General features: G+C 39.2%; 1 protein-coding gene across 1 annotated transcript in view; it reads left to right on the top strand.

Moving 5' to 3' along the window:
• Positions 1-15,715, top strand: part of LOC119648586 (tRNA-dihydrouridine(16/17) synthase [NAD(P)(+)]-like) — a 298,564-nt gene extending 282,849 nt beyond the window's left edge. The window contains exons 9-11 of the mRNA XM_038050358.1: positions 5,099-5,273; positions 5,341-5,601; positions 15,279-15,715. Coding sequence (XP_037906286.1) covers positions 5,099-5,273; positions 5,341-5,601; positions 15,279-15,503 — 661 coding nt within the window. The 3' untranslated portion in view covers positions 15,504-15,715. The remainder of the gene's footprint in view (positions 1-5,098; positions 5,274-5,340; positions 5,602-15,278) is intronic.
• The last annotated feature ends 1,128 nt before the right edge of the window (positions 15,716-16,843 follow it).

Raw genomic sequence — 16,843 nt, 5'->3', positions numbered from 1 at the left:
GATACTTCAATTATCGGTCTTTTCAAGTGTCTTTCTCATTTCCACTGAAACTTCTTTAAATGTTACTCTTGTCCATGATTTGAACTTATTCTCGGCTTTTTAATGTTTTATGTGAAACAAAACCTTATTAGAATCGATTCGATATCTGTCTGTCCGTCTGTCTGTCTGTCTGTCTGTCTGTCTGTCACACCCGATTTATTCGGAAGCGGTTAGACCGATTGTCAAGAAAATTTGTGAGAGCGTGTGATCTGATATTCCCTTTACATATAGCAAGTGGCGCCATTTGGTGTTAAGTCTAAGGGCCCATACATGTGAGTGGAGGGTGCAATTTTTTTTCACAGAATATAGTCATGTAGGGTATCAAATGAAAGGGCTCAATTAGTACTTTTCGAAAATGGCCCCACATTTTATATCGGGTGAAACGTAGGGGAGTAAGGCTCAAAATATGACTCCCAAAAAGTGTAACAGGTCCCGTTCTCAGAACCTATCTAGCCGAAAAATCTGAAAAAAAATTTATCTAAACGAAATCTAGGCCTCAAAATACATCCCGTTCCAATATCTTCACAAATAAAGTTAATAATAGTATATTAGCATATTTTAGAAATTTAGCCGGAACCTCTCCTTGAGTTTATGCTAGAACTACGAAGTTTTGCATATAAAGGACTACATAAGACACAATTTGGTCAAATTTGAAGAAAATCCAACTATTACTAACAAAGTTATAGGGGGTAAAACTTTACCATTTTTTGTGAATTTCGTGCACTCTACAACCTGCATGACGTCATCATCCCATATCAATTCACCAATACCTCAACAAAGTGAGCTCACATGAATGAGGGGTCACAAAGAAACTTTTTATTTTAAGTTTTTGGGTCATTTGTATAGCAATATCAATTACTCCGGACAGACATATGTGTGCATATAGGTATATATACATGCTAATGACGTTTGCGGGTAGTTAATCCACATAGATATATTTGTACATTAAAACAGCGGTATTCAATATACGTCCTATATATGTACATTTGTTTAGTTTTGTACTTGAAATAAACCGGAAATAATACGAACAATTTATATACGTGCATATATATGTACAATATTCGGAACGCAGCAGCGTGCTGTTGCGGGAGTCCAACACTCTGTGCGTAAACGCATTCACCTACCCTATTCGCAAAAAAAAATGGGTAATTGGCCGTTTGTTCAGAATGAGAATAATATCTATGTCTGTAATATGTACGCATCTTGTAGTTTGGAAAAATATGAAGGAATATGTTGTATTTGCAACTATATACGGATGGAAAAATCTGCGTAATAGTTTCTCACATAAGAAGAACACAAATCCTTTACATCCGAGGCGCCCAGCTTCCGGTACTCCGACTTGTTTTTCATATAAAGTACAGATGTGTCATGGGTTCATCATACAACACAGACTTCCAGAAAATATACTGACAACCGATTCCGCGCGAAAAACTATTCCTTTCACCACAAGAACTAGAAATCACTCTTCACCAGTAGTTACTCTTGTACATATATCTTGGTATGCCTTCTCCGAGCCACCATTACCCTTGTAACTGAATTATTGCGGAGATGTCACTCAACCCTCCCTTTTTCATTTCGCCATATTATATTAGTAATTCTCAGTCTGAATTTGAGGTATTTTGCGATTCGATTAGATATGATCATGTAGTAAGAAGATGCCAAGTAACTCCACAAGAAAACGCAACGTGAAAAGCTCACCTGAATTTCACTTCCAGTAACGAGCCACTGCCTCCACTAGCCCATCCACCAGAAACGGCGCTCTTCATCATCATCAACGGCGCAACAACCGGTATCCGGTCTAGGCCTGCCTTAATAAGGAACTCCAGACATCCCGGTTTTGCGCCGAGGTCCACCAATTCGATATCCCTAAAAGCTGTCTGGCGTCCTGACCCACGCCATTGCTCCATCTTAGGCAGGGTCTGCCTCGTCTTCTTTTTCTACCATAGATATTGCCCTTATAGACTTTCCGGGTGGGATCATCCTCATCCATACGGATTAAGTGACCCGCCCACCGTAACCTATTGAGCCGGATTTTATCCACAACCGGACGGTCGTGGTATCGCTCATGGATTTCGTCATTGTGTAGGCTACGGAATCGTCCATCCTCATGTAGGGGGCCAAAAATTCTTCCGAGGATTCTTCTCTCGAACGCGGCCAAGAGTTCGCAATTTTTCTTGCTAAGAACCCAAGTTTCCGAGGAATACGTGAGGACTGGCAAGATCATAGTCTTGTACAGTAAGAGCTTTGACCCTATGGTGAGACGTTTCGAGCGGAACAGTTTTTGTAAGCTGAAATAGGCTCTGTTGGCTGACAACAACCGTGCGCGGATTTCATCATCGTAGTTGTTATCGATTGTGATTTTCGACCCTAGATAAGAGAAATTGTCAACGGTCTCAAAGTTGTATTCTCCTATCCTTATTCTTCTTCGTGTTTGTGTTGTGAACAGCAAACCGCACTTGCTGTTGTTGGTTGATTCGTCTTCGGTGCTGACGTTGCCACCATATATTTTGTCTTGTCTTCATTGATGTGCAGCCCAAGATCTCGCGCCGCCTGCTCGATCTGGATGAAGGCAGTTTGTACATCTCGGGTGGTTCTTCCCATGATGTCGATATCGTCAGCATAGGCCAGTAGTTGGGTGGACTTGAAGAGGATCGTACCTCTTGCATTTACATCAGCATCACGGATCACTTTCTCGAGGGCCAGGTTAAAGAGGACGCATGAACGGCGCTCTTACCTCCTAAATATCTGCTCCATGCCCCGTGTTCCGCGCTGAAAAAGGCAAGAAGCAGCCAATCAATAGCACCTTGTTCATATTCGAAACTGTAATCCTCAGGTCATGTTCTGCTTTCGTCGAACCGGCTGCTACTTTTTAATTGTCTTTCGAAGACTCTTCCTCATCCGAACTTTCACGTATTATCCAAAAATCAGTTGGAGCCTCTCACCGCTGGTTCGTTTCACGCCGTTACTCACGCGCACTTTTTCACTCCACTTCTTTTTACTCGTTTATAGCCTCACGACTCCTTGATTATTCGAATACGAAACAGCACCCGCTGGCGTATTGCCTAAATTCTTCTCTCCTCAACTGACACTAATTTAACATCAAGTTCAGAAGTTCCTTAACTGATCCATATCGTCAGCTTTCTCACGGACAACAATTTGCATGACTATTTTCACGGACGTGCGACAGTCCGAAAGATTACTGTCATCGTCCACTCCTCGCTCGTAACGTTGACAGTCCACCGATCGTTAATCAGTTGTCCAAAATGAACAGGTTCTGATGCTGCTACGAATGCATTTAAGAATGTGCAATATGTGACGAAATTTAAGGTAATTGCACATTATAGAATGCATTATTTGATTTGAATTTGAATTTGAATGAAATCCCGCTACCGTAGCGAAGCTGTTGTTCTGTATCCCCCTCATTTCAGGCCAGATGATCTAATCTAGCCTCTAAGTCCCTTATTGGTGACTAGATAATTCCTGTTCCTCCTGATCGTTTATTTTGGTTTTTGTATGCTTAGACTTTTGGTTCAAGAGCTTCCTTTTCGAGCTTCGCTCCCAGAAACATAAATTAACAAGTGAAGTAAATGAAACTGAATGAAAGCACTTTCTTTGAGATGGATGTCAAAATAGTTTTTCATTGACAAATTACTCATCTTAAAACGTTCAACGTGGTAGCTTCATATTACTTAGAATGGATATACCGATTGACTCGAAATTTGATGAGAAGGTGGGAATATTTAACGCCCAAACATGCAGTGGGGGAGGGTCCTCATACTTTCAAAGGGAATACAAAATGTACAATTTTTTTTCACCGAATTTAGTCATGTTGGGAAACAAATGAAAAGTCTTCATTTGTATTTTTCGATGCCAGCCTTAGTTTTGACATTGGTTGGAAAGGCGGGGAGTGCGACGGGTGGAAAGCGATGATTTCTTTAACGGACCTAACCGAAAAAATCTGGAAAAAATCATAAAGCTGCCTCTATACGGTGTCCAGGCCTCAAAATACTCTCCATATTGATATCTGTTCAAATTAAGTTAATAATAGCATATTACTAACTATTTTTAGCATATGACTAAATTTTTGGGTAAATTGACCCCTTAAGTTTATCCTATAGTCATAAAAATATAATATATAATTCCGTAATATAAATTGTAGTATGAAGAATGTTATCCCCAAGTTTGATCAAAATCATACTATTACTAACAAAGTTACAGTAGCTCAAAATTGTTTTCCCCATGTAAATTTACTGTAAAGTGAATCCGACGTGCTAAATGCATATATAATACATTACGGGCTTCTTACAAATGGGATAATTCTGCACTCAAATATACTCACACAAGAAACAAACAAAACCTTGCGTTTCAGGTATGAAATGCCGAGCTTCCACTTTTTCGACTTGTTTAGTTTTTTTTTTATAAATTTTCGTGTTGGCGTTACCTGTTGTCTTTCCGAAGCCACCCAGCATAGAAAACAGCAGTCACAATAAGAAATGTTTAGTTATAAACAGTGCTATACGCTCTCGATGAGGATGTGTAGACACATCCTAAGGCTGCCGGATCAGAATCTTTTCTGTTAATCTTAAAATGTATTCATTAAGCAGTGTCATCCTGCTTTACATACAAACTAGTTGCATCACAAAGAAGAAATAGTCCTTGTCGTGGGTGGAAGTCATTGTCTTCCTATCTGTTTGGCCCGGATGCTGATTAGATTTTTCTCATAAATCCGTATTCAAAACCTTGTTTTGTTTTTAAGTCAAATCACTATTGTACACTGTTTCCGTTTTTTTAGAGACTCAGTATATTTCATAGGTATTATATCTACACCGAATCTCCGATCAGGGTGCGTAGCAGTTTGGCATGAGAAGGCGAAAGTAAGAATTCAACATGATGGATGAAATTCCGAGTTCGTTTTTAGGATTTCATTTCCAGCGATGAGAGGAGGAATATGGCGTTTCAATTCATTTTACTTTAATCTTTAATGAAATATAATTTCGAATTCTAATTTATTCCCAATAATATCATACTGCCAACTCACTTTCGTTTCTTTGCCTCCTAGGTTAAATCTGAAACCCAATGCTGAAATTCGTGAAGCTCTCGCCGTGGCCAGAGAAATGCCGCAATTTCGCTTTGTAGTTAAAGAATTACGTGACAAATATGAGCCGTATCATGATGGTAAACTAACTTACAGCCCCGAGGAGGTGGATCCCAGCATAGCGACAAATAGCGAAATTGTAATTTTATATCTCAATAACAATCTCGAATATTATGAATTTCTAAGTAAAACCTCTATTTACACAGGACTACAATTTATCATTGCCACCGTGGCTTTGCCAACCTTACATAAGACCCGCGCCAGAGGAACATAAGAAAATTATAGAGGAGAAAGTTCGCAAGGCAGAGGATCCTAATACCATCAAGAGACAATACTTTGATAATGAAGGAAATGAAATATCGCGAAAGAAAATGAAAAAGCTTCGGAGGAAGAATCGACGACCGGCTAAACCAGAAGGGATACCAGAACGACGTATAGAAGCTTGTGTACAGTGTGGGAATCCTTTGGTGAGTAAGAAGTTTCTGCTCCATATATACTATATATTTAGATAAACTCGATTCAAGCATATAAGTTATGAATTTAATAAAGCAATTGGCGAGCGGAATGTATATTTCATGTCCATTGCAGAAACGCTGCACTCATGTCTGAAAATACTACTCTCTTAGATTTCGGAAACAATCATCTATTTAATGCGGGATTAATTCCAATTGAATACATTTATCCGCATGACTTGCTTTAGTTGTCAGTTCCAACTATTTCACAAAACCTGTACTGTGCTAGCATGACACCGCGACGAACAAAACTAATGCCGTCCAATAAAATTATCAGAAGAATAAGAAGTAGAAATCGCTTTGATTCTAATATGAGGCCATATCATTTTTAAGGTCTTGTGTGAAACAAAACCTTATTAGAATCGATTCGATGTCTAGCCGTCCGTCTGTCTGTCTATCACACCCGATTTATTCAGAAACGGCCAGATCGATTGTAACGAAATTTGATCAGAACGTGTGGTCTATGAATCCCTTACATAAGCTAGTGGCGCCCTTTTGTGTTGAGTTTAAAGGGGCTGCCTATACATGCGAAAGGAGGGTGGAATTTTTTTTTTACAGATGTGGGGATTAGTATTATACTTTTCCAAACTATTTGCCTTCGATTAAAACCTAGGAGAGAAAGGGCTCAAAATATGCCCTCCAAAAAGTGTAACAGGTCTTGTTCTCAGAACCTATCCAACTGGAAAATCTGAAAAAAATCACAGTGGGGTATCCAAGGGAAATCTAGGCATCAAAATACATCCCGTTGCAACATCTGCACAAATAAAGTAAATAATAGTATATTTCCATATTTTACAAATTTAGCTGGAAACCCCCCTTAGACTCACACTAGAAGTGCTAGGAGTAGAAGAAATAAACATAACGGATAGCATACGGCATAACTTTGGGAAGTTTGAAGGAAATCCAAATATTATTAACAAAGTTATAGAGAATGAAACCTTTAAATTTAATGTCAACAACAAAGTGAATAGAGGGCCGCAGGGAAACATTTCATTTTAGTTTTCTAATCATTCATATATCAATATCAATTACTCGAGACAGGCATATGTATATATTTATATGTATATGCTAATGAAGCTTTGGAGTAGTGCCTAGTTCAGATATATTTGTATTATACATTAAACTAGCGGCATTCAATACACGTACTTTATGTATACATATGTATGCTTTGTGTATGAAGTAAATCGAAAATATGCATACGATTAATTTATATAGGTGCATGTATGTATATGCACAGTATAGTACGGCAATAGGCAAAATCTGCTTGTTTAAGGAGAGCATAATATCTATGTCTGTAATATGCCCTTATATCTTGTAATTTGAAAAAAAATATGAAGCTATACTTTGGGCTTTTAGCCATATAACAATGGAAAATTGTGTGCAGAAAGTTTCTCACATAAGATGAACACACAAAACCTTTATACTCGTAGCACCAGCTTTCAATGGCGCAACAACCGGTATCCGGCATAAACCTGCCTTAATAATGAACTCCAGACATCCCGGTTTTGCGCTGAGGTCCACTAAATTCTAATAGCTGCCTAGCGTCCTGGTCTATCCCATTATTTCATCTGAGGCGGAGTCTACCACCTCTTCTTCTTCTACCATAGATGTTGCCCCTATAGACTTTCCGGGCTGGATCATCCTCACCGGGTCACTTAACCCGCCCACCGCAACCTATTTAGCCGGTTTCGATCCACAACCAGATGGTCGTGATATCGCTCATACATTTTTTCGTTATAGAAACGAACGAACAACAACCATCTTGTGCGATACCACTGATCACTGATGTTTTTATGTAAGCCAACGGACCGCCTCCTCTAGGTTCCCAACGCTGTACTTTGAACGCTTTGAAACCAGCCCAAGAAGACTGTATTCACGAAATTTTATAGAGAGAGAAACTATTGCACATCTTCGACCGCGACGTTAATTGCGAGAGAAAAATTCCGCGCCTAAGAGCTGGTGTTAGTGCCCTATATGTGATGCAGTGCATTGGTGTGCGCTCACGTGATTGCAGGCATGTCCATAGTTATTTATGGCTTATCACGTGAGACGGAAAAACATTTACAAGAAGATTTTCTTCTTAGCGCCATTGGCACACCGATACGTCAGTACAGGGTGCGAACGGTATTTGAGGGCAACTTGAGAGTGAAACTAATTAGCTTTTAGTTTGAACATGAATGACTGAAATTTGACGAATTTTTTGCACAACATTAACTTATTATATATCGATAAACTCATTCAATAAAATTTCCATTAGCTGCAATAACCTCCTCGATCCGGGTCCGGAAACGATTGCATACCCGAATCAAATGCTCCTTGTTCATTTTGACCATAACGGTATTAATTGCAGCCTTCAGAGAAGAAATAGTGTTATGAGGATGTTTGTTGGTTTCACGCTCAACTACGCCCCATACGTAATAATCCAGAGGATTAAGGTCTGGGGAGCTAGGCGGCCATAAGTTCGGTGTTATACGGTCATGGAAATTTTCATCTTGTGTCGCCATCGCTTTGTGTGAAGGAGCAGAGTCTTGTTGAAAGATGTATGGGCTGTCACGCAAACACTCTCAATCCAGGGTTTCACTACTATCTCTAGAACCTCGATGTGTGCAGCTGAATTCACTCGAAGTCCTTGAGTGAAGAAGTGAGGTGGCATGACATGTCCTTTGTGGCTCACAACACCCAAAACCATAACAGTAGCTGAAAACTTCGTGTGCATAACAACAGGAACCTCTGTACGATCGTAACAGAGCCATCTCTCATTTCTGCGGTCTTAGTCAAAAATTGTTTCATCAGAAGAAACCATAACAGGCGCTTCAGGATGTTTAATTTTGTTTATAAGGCGTTTTGATCGGATAACTCACTGAGAGATCTTCGACGGACGGATAAGACGGTCAGAAACATTAAGCTCCCTCGCAAGGGCCCTCATTGATTTTGAAGGGTCCTCGTCAATGATCATTTGCACTTTTTGAATAAATTCTGCAGATCGGGCAGTGTCAGAACGTCGCACGTGTTTTTTGCGTTTTGCAACAGATTCTGTATCACCGCCTGATGCTTCCAATTCACGGCGAACCTTTTGAAAGAATGAACGGGCGCACTTAAGAAAATTAGAGATTTATAAATCGTGTGTGATTTATAAATCGTGTGTGATTTGCACATATAGCGACGATAAACGCATGTTTCTTCATTTCTTGAGTTAAGTTGTAGTCCTCCATGTCTTATCTGAAAAAGAGCAAAAATAAAAATACTGGTTTCGGGAAATTATAACGACATATACCACCATATACCACACATACCACCATACCATACCGTACGCACCCTGTACATTATTCACATGAGTCAAAAATTTCCAATGACATTCCGCGCCCCTTTGTCGCTGGATTTGCTCCTCCTTATACAGCCTTCTTGCACCAACCTTATATTATACCAGCTGTTTCATAAAGGGGTCTGTCATTGTACAATCTGTCCAGTCGGAGGTTCCTTTTGTGACTCCGTAACATTGGTTTTTCGTGTAGGGTTGTCAGCCCTACCCAACCTGGGGGACCGCCTTCATTCTTCTTCGTCTGCAGTTTTTCATTGAAAAAGAATTCCCAACGATCACCATTGGCAATGTGCTTCAAATACCACCACGACTTTTAAAGAAGCAATGAAATGTTTACCACAGAGTGGAAGTTGGCGCAGAACAGCCTGATGTTGTGATTCCAGGTTTTGGACAAACATCAAGCTCGGTGCCACCACTGGCAGAAACAACACTTCCTAGATATACAAACTGTTCGACGCCCTCGATGTTTTGCCAATTATGGAGGAAGCCACATTAGAAAACTTATTTTCATGTATTTTTTGGGATTTTTAGTGGGAAAAATTAATTGGAATTCAGCCAATATGTCCGGATAGCTAAGTGGTTATAGCACAAGGCTGTCGTACGGAAGGTCGCGGTTCAAATCCCACTGGTGGCAGAGAGATTTGTATCGTGATTTGACATCGGATACCAGTCGACTTAGCTGTGAATGAGTACCTGAGTCAAATCAGGGTAATAATCTCGGGCGCAATGTTGACCACAATGCCTCCTACAGAGTAACATAGTGCTATAGTGTACCGTTACAGTCTTGAATGAAGTGCTCTAACACACTAAAAACCCCTGATCCAATATGGATTGTTGCGCCAACGATTATTATTAAACAAATTTGGACATTATATTATATTAGTCATATTTTGAACAGCTTTTGAGATTTTTTGGAATAATTTAAGCCAAAAATAACAAAGTTACGTGGCATTAGCCCCTTGAAAGTCGTATCTATAGTTCTCCAAATCCGGGACGTGTAGAGACTCCAATTTTATGTGAACCCAAAAAAGTTTTAATTTTACATTACTAACTTATTCTCAAAGAATATGGATCCCAATGCAGGAAAAAAAAAATCAAAATTAAAAAGGTTGTTATTTAAACCTTTATATCCGAAGCAGAAGCTTCCGGTATTCCGACTCATTACAATTTTTTCATTAATTATACAAAAAAGCACTCTTAAAAATATGATATCCTTCCAACGATTCGTAACTCCGTAAAGAATCATACTTTCAAATTGCGCAGTGATCGGTTAATTAGCGTCGATTCTGAAAATCTCCTAATGTGGTTTCCCCCTCAATAGGAAGAATGCGATGACCAGTCAGACTGAGAAACTTACTTTTCTTGGTATCTATCTTCAATCAAGCTCTATTTGTCTACATTTTAAAATGCAGAGCCATTTTATCCAAAGTCCATGAGTCGTTGAGGGAGCAAACAGATATCGTCAATGTAGTGAATATGTTCGAGAAACTATGACATCGTTCATTGAACCTGTCCTCTTCCGCCATCCAAGATCTGTTCTCTGTAAATCAAGTTTCTGACATGTTCTTTGGGGTATTTAAGGATAATTTAATAAATAAATACTCCTCTAACTGTTGAATTCACGACAACTGCCTTTCTTCGAAATATTAACGATTATTCTCTTCTTTGACTCGCTGGGAAAATTCTCAAATTGCAACTGAAACGCCGGTTTCCTACTGGTTCTGTCCAAGACGCAATTAACTAGGATTCCATCAAACTCAGAGAATACAATATTTGAACGATATAAAGCTCGAAAACGGATAAAGCAGACTTGAAATTAACAAGAACCAATTATATTAAAGCGATTGACACGTATATGATATTATTTTTCGAATAATTCTTCTCTGCACTCAAATGTGATCTCTAAATGCTTCAGTCCCTAGCAACAATTATGTGTAATTTTAAGAAATCATCATTCTCACGTGGTCATTGAGCGAAGAATTTACATAGACAAAAAGGTGGGTACGGATTATTCGATAACAAAGATATGCAATATAAACAGGCTGAGAGACTGCTTTGACAGAAAAGGCAGGGGGGGGGATAATGCCACCAAAAGTTTTCAGCCTTTATCTTGTTCAGAAGCGGGGGGCGAATGACACTGCGGTAAATTTTTGATTTGAGACGTTCTTAATACGTCACTAAGAACGCCAGTGTGAACAAATTTCATAATGCAGTTCACCATTGGTGGATAGCATTGATCCGAGATATTTCAATCGCTCAGTCCCGGGTAGGTCACTGCCACTGACAGTGACATTTCCTGTTTCATTAGGATCGGTCATCAAAAATTCAGTTTTATTCCGATTTAATCTGAGACCGTGATGCACGAGGCGATTATTCCATTTTTGAACAAGTTCCTCTAGATCAGTTTTGCTATGTGACGCTAGAAAAAAATCATATGCATAAAGCAAAAATAGGGTCCTTGACATTGGCTGTACCGTCTGACACTACCCATGTCAAAAAGAAAAAGGAGTGATGAGAGGGCGCTTCCTAGATGAACACCGACAAAGACGCGAAACGGTTTTGATAATCCCGCCACAGTTCGGACTTTACTTTTCAGATCATGGTAGAGCAATTTAACCCAGTCTACAAGTTCTTCTGGTACTAGGTGTTGCCACAGAGCATACCACATGAGTTCGCCGCAGTTCTTGAAAAAACCGATTTGATTCACGGGTATTTGAACAATCTCGTGGATATGGTTGTCAAAAATGGGTTCAAAACCTCAATGAGACAGTAACCGGATCGAATGGAATTTGAACTTTGTTAAAAACTATTTTTATTTTCCCATATTGGAAACTTTCTCAATAACGCGATTTAAGTACTCACTGAACCAGAGTATTGGGTCTCAACTCTTCGCATTCCAGAGCTCAGATGCGATGTAATCAGGTCCTGCTTCTTTCCCCGATTTTCTTCGTTTTATTGCTTCCTCGACTTCAGTGGCGCTAACAGGCGAAATTGCTTCAAATGTTGACAGTGCTTGCGGAGGTGGAAAAAGAACAAATTCCTCTTCTGTTCTATATGTCTACGTTGGTATCGGCTTTTGAAAAGTCCATACAGATCTCTCTCGCCGCCTCGAGTGTCGAGTTTATCGTAAAAATCTTTATAATATACTACTTGAGCGAAAGCTTTCCTTGCTTCCTGGTTGGCACTCTTATAAAGTTTTATCATCGAGAGACTTATAGTAGAGAATAGACGACTTGCAGTTTCATCATCAGACGCTCCTTCTGCTTCTGCCCGAGGAACAGCGCGACTGGTTTTAATGCTCGGCGGACGTTGTTTTATTGGTGGTAGTGTGATTCGCAGCATAGCAATCAACCGCTGACGTTTTATAAGGATATAGTCAATCTGCGTTTTACTGTTCTCACTGCAAAATATAGATGAGACAATCGTTTGATAAATCATGTATTTGAGAAATTTGAACAACATAATCTGCGCGCATCCTCGATGAGAATCAATAAGAGCTGCAAGAGGGCGCGGCCTTGGTGAATATAGATGGAGATGCGTAAGTTTTTAATTTATGTGGCACATTTCGATTCTGCTATTTGAGTTGCGGTAGAGTATCTTAAACCAATGAATAAATTCCTCTGACACGTATGGCACGCGGTAGAATGTTTTATCCATAAATTAACATAGCACACTTCATTAGCAACAGGTTTGAATTAAATTGATTTTGGAATTTGCAGCTTGCTACCCCATAACCCTTTATGACAAACAGGAAATATTATGAGTGAGACCTTCATTATAGTCACTATCGCAGTGCCTTATTTAGAATTTTAAATTGGTAGTAACTACTATCACCATCGCATGAGTTTTCCCGCACTTATTCTCTGATATCCCTTTTTGTTTCAAAACTAGATATATATGGTGACTTTTCCGTCGTCTGTTGCAAGCAGACATGAAATTAATTTTAGTGGTATTATCTACTACCCTGTCCAAATTCGTATCTTATCCGAGCAATCTGGAAATTTTCCCAGGCAACTTGTAGTTATCTCAACTAATTTCACGTGAAACGAGTCCAAAATTTTTCCTAAGAATTTAATTATTAATAATTTGTTTTATGATTGGAGGACTGCAAAAATTAAAATTATTCCATACATTAAATGCCTGGCAACTAATTGGAAGTTTGAATTTTCCATTGGTAAATTAAGTGTGTGTCCTTTGATGACTGAACAATCTTCAATTAAGTAAAACAGTAACTAAGAGCTAATTTCCGCCCGCCAAAATGATCTTAATCCGAATGGCTCAAGTGGTTAGAGCCTGCACTGTCGCAGCGGAAGGTCGGTTCAAATCTCACTAGATGTCGGATACAGTGTACTGTAGTGTACCGTTACGGTCTCGAATGAAGTGCTGCAAGCCAGTTCAAGACCCTGTTCCATTATGATTTGTTGCGCAAACGATTATTATTATTAAAATAATCTTTCAGGAAAGATATACAATTATAGGTTTATAGGAATTCATTTTCTTAATCGATACACTAGATTTGAAGAATATTTCATCTAGATTTCAAATCAAAATTCGAAAAGTTGTAAAAGGTACAGCGCCGTCAACACTGCGCTTCAAGCATCAGATTGAACGAGGGAAATGAAAATTATTTTTTTCATTTAAACAATTGGATTTATCTGCTTACATATCCGTTATGATCCGATTACATGGAGATGTTTTTGTTTTTGTTTTGGAGGGGAAAAAACAAAAGAAACTTCATTGTCGTATGCAAATTTGAAACACAAAAAAACACACACAAAAAAAATGGCTAGATAATACTCCGTATAGAGACTTTTAGCATCATATCCATCCTTAACTGTGCAGTGGTATGCATTTGACCAAACGTTGAATATATTTGGCTGGAATATTTCTCCATTATTCGCGGAGACGTTCCATCAAGTTTTTTTCTTCGAAATGGGACCTTTGCGAAGCGTAACGGCGATATAATCCTGCAAGTTCTCAGAGGAGGCTTTGCATAGTTGAACACTACCACATGCATGTTTTTCACGCTTTATGTACCGGGTCACTGTTTTTGTTTATTTGGAATGTTTGATAAACACCCTGTTTCTCCGCGCTGGCATGCAGAGTTTTTTAAAATATCGATGGACATATTCGCATCCATATACCTCTTCATAACAGCACTTCCCACTTTACTGTGATTTTCATATTTTTCACACGAGAATACCTTAATTTAAACTCGTTGACAGAGAGTACATCACCCCAAAACGTTTGATCTTCAAGAAGATAGTTCTGAGTAAACTCAAATCGCTTTACTTCACTACTACATAAGATTTATTCCGTACGATACGTAAAATGCACGACTAGGGTGGTTGTTACGGCGCGGACGGCGTGGAAAATGTGACATTTGGGGCGGGGAATATGGACGTCAATATGTACATCGACATTTTAAAAAAATCTGGATACCAGCGACGAAAAGTTGGGTATTTGTCAAACATTCAAGATATGCCGAAACTGTGACCCGAAATATAAGAGTGGAAAATAAGTATGTGGCAGCGTTCAATTGTCCGAAACCTCTGCAGTGCAATATTATACCTCGGAGTGCAATATTATTGAGAATCTGCAGATTATATCGACGGTAGGCTTCACGAAGGTTATTGCGAAGAAAAAAATACTTGATGGAACGTCTTCTCGAATAATGGAGAAAAATGTCAGCTGAATATATCCAACGATTGGTCAAATCCATGCCTCTACCCAGTGAAGGATGTATAAGATGCTAAGTCCCCATACAGAGTATTAACTAGTCTTTTTTTGAGTTTTGATGTCATTGTTACGATTTTTTAACACTGTTCAAATTTCAAGGGTTTTATTTTATCCCTTTTCGTTGATTCTTTTTGCATTGTATCGAACAGATTGTACGTGACGTTCTTGTAAAAACAAACAAAACACCGTTCCTGATTCCTTATGTATTTCGTGCGACAGCGTCCGAATTTCACTTTTGCTGATTATATATGCCAGTAACTGTTTTTGATAAGTTCGAAAACAAAAGTTGTTAACAAGAAATGATGAAATTTTGACGTAAATGCCCGCCATTTTCGGCTAGGAGCTATATGTCTCTAATATAAAATGCCATGGTTTCCTTTGTATAGATCAGAGTCACGCCGACTCTACACAGATTTAAAATCCCAAATTCCACCATTTTGTTTTTATTCATATTAAAAAAAATGTTTTTTCACAAATACATATATGTTTCAATTTTGACGAAAATATAAAAAAAACTCCTCTTATTGTTTAAGTCATTATATCTCGCCAAACTTAACTTTTGTTTTCATTTCAGGGTCTTAAATGCAATTTTAAACTATGCAGAACGTGTTGTCGTGACAAATGTTACATTGGCAATTTTGACTGTCCCGGACATAAACTTCTAATCAAAACCAGGCGAGAAAAGGCCAAGAAGTTCGGCAACGATAAGGTCATCTGCGAGGATGCACAATCGAATAGTGAATCAGATTGCAACACATTAGATAATTCTGAAGAAAATCTTTCACAAAGTGGCTTATAGTTGTAGGGTTTTTCTGTACATCATTTGCAATAAATGAAAAGACGGTCGGATAATAATCTCGTATTTTTTGGAGTATTTTTCAGGGAAGAAGAATATAAAAGGTGATTACTTACATTATTTCAACAACCGAAAGGAACAATAATAGAACAAATAAACTAAGATGACCTAGGCTATGTGTTCATCAGCGATAACCCCGATTTCAATATAGATACGTAAGTAGAATTAATGGCAACCGATGTTAGAAGCTTCTTAGGAATATATAATACATTTTTTGACTAAAGTTCAAAATCTGATAGCAGTTCAAACTATCTCATGGTTATTCTTCTGCATTCGCACATCCGAATGTTTTGTTTTCGTCCAACGACCATATCCTGAATACTCCAAAAACTCGTCTCAAGAAGGAGAAGATTTTGTTTGTCGCAATCATCATTATCAACGGCGCAACAACCGTTATCCGATCTAGGCCTGTCTTAATAAGCAACTCCAGACATCCCGGTTTTGCGCCGAGGTCCACCAATTCGATATCCCTAAAAGCTGTCTGGCGTCCTGGCCAACGCCATCGCTCCATATTAGGCAGGGTCTGCCTCGTCTTCTTTTTCTACCATAGATATTGCCCTTATAGACTTTCCGGGTGGGATCATCCTCATCCATACGGATTAAGTGACCCGTCCACCGTAACCTATTGAGGCGGATTTTATCCACAACCGGACGGTCATGGTATCACTCACAGATTTCATCATTGTGTAGGCTACGGAATCGTCCATCCTCATGTAGGGGGCCAAAAATTCTTCCGAGGATTCTTCTCTCGAACGCGGCCAAAAGTTCGCAATTCTTCTTGCTAAGAACCCAAGTTTCCGAGGAATACATGAGGACTGGCAAGATCAATGTCTTGTACAGTAAGAGCTTTGACCGTATGATGAGACGTTTCGAGCGGAACAGTTTTTGTAAGCTGAAATAGGCTCTGTTGGCTGACAACAACCGTGCGCGGATTTCATCATCATAGCTGTTATCGGTTGTGACCCTAGATAGGAGAAATTGTCAACGGTCTCAAAATTGTATTCTCCTATCCTTATTCTTCCTGTTTGATCAGTGCGGTTTGATGTTGTTGTTTGGTTGGTCTTCGGTGCTGACGTTGCCACCATATATTTTGTCTTGCTCGATCTGGATGAAGGCAGTTTGTACGTCTCGGGTGGTTCTTCCCATGATGTCGATATCGTCAGCATAGGCCAGTAGTTGGGTGGACTTGAAGAGGATCGTACCTCTTGCATTTACCTCAGCATCACGGATCACTTTCTCGAGGGCCAGGTTAAAGAGGACGCATGATAGCGCATCCCCTTGTC

Source organism: Hermetia illucens, chromosome 1 (genome assembly GCF_905115235.1).
Source record: "Hermetia illucens chromosome 1, iHerIll2.2.curated.20191125, whole genome shotgun sequence".
Classification (NCBI taxonomy): domain Eukaryota; kingdom Metazoa; phylum Arthropoda; class Insecta; order Diptera; family Stratiomyidae; genus Hermetia; species Hermetia illucens.
This window is presented reverse-complemented; position numbering and strand designations above follow the sequence as displayed.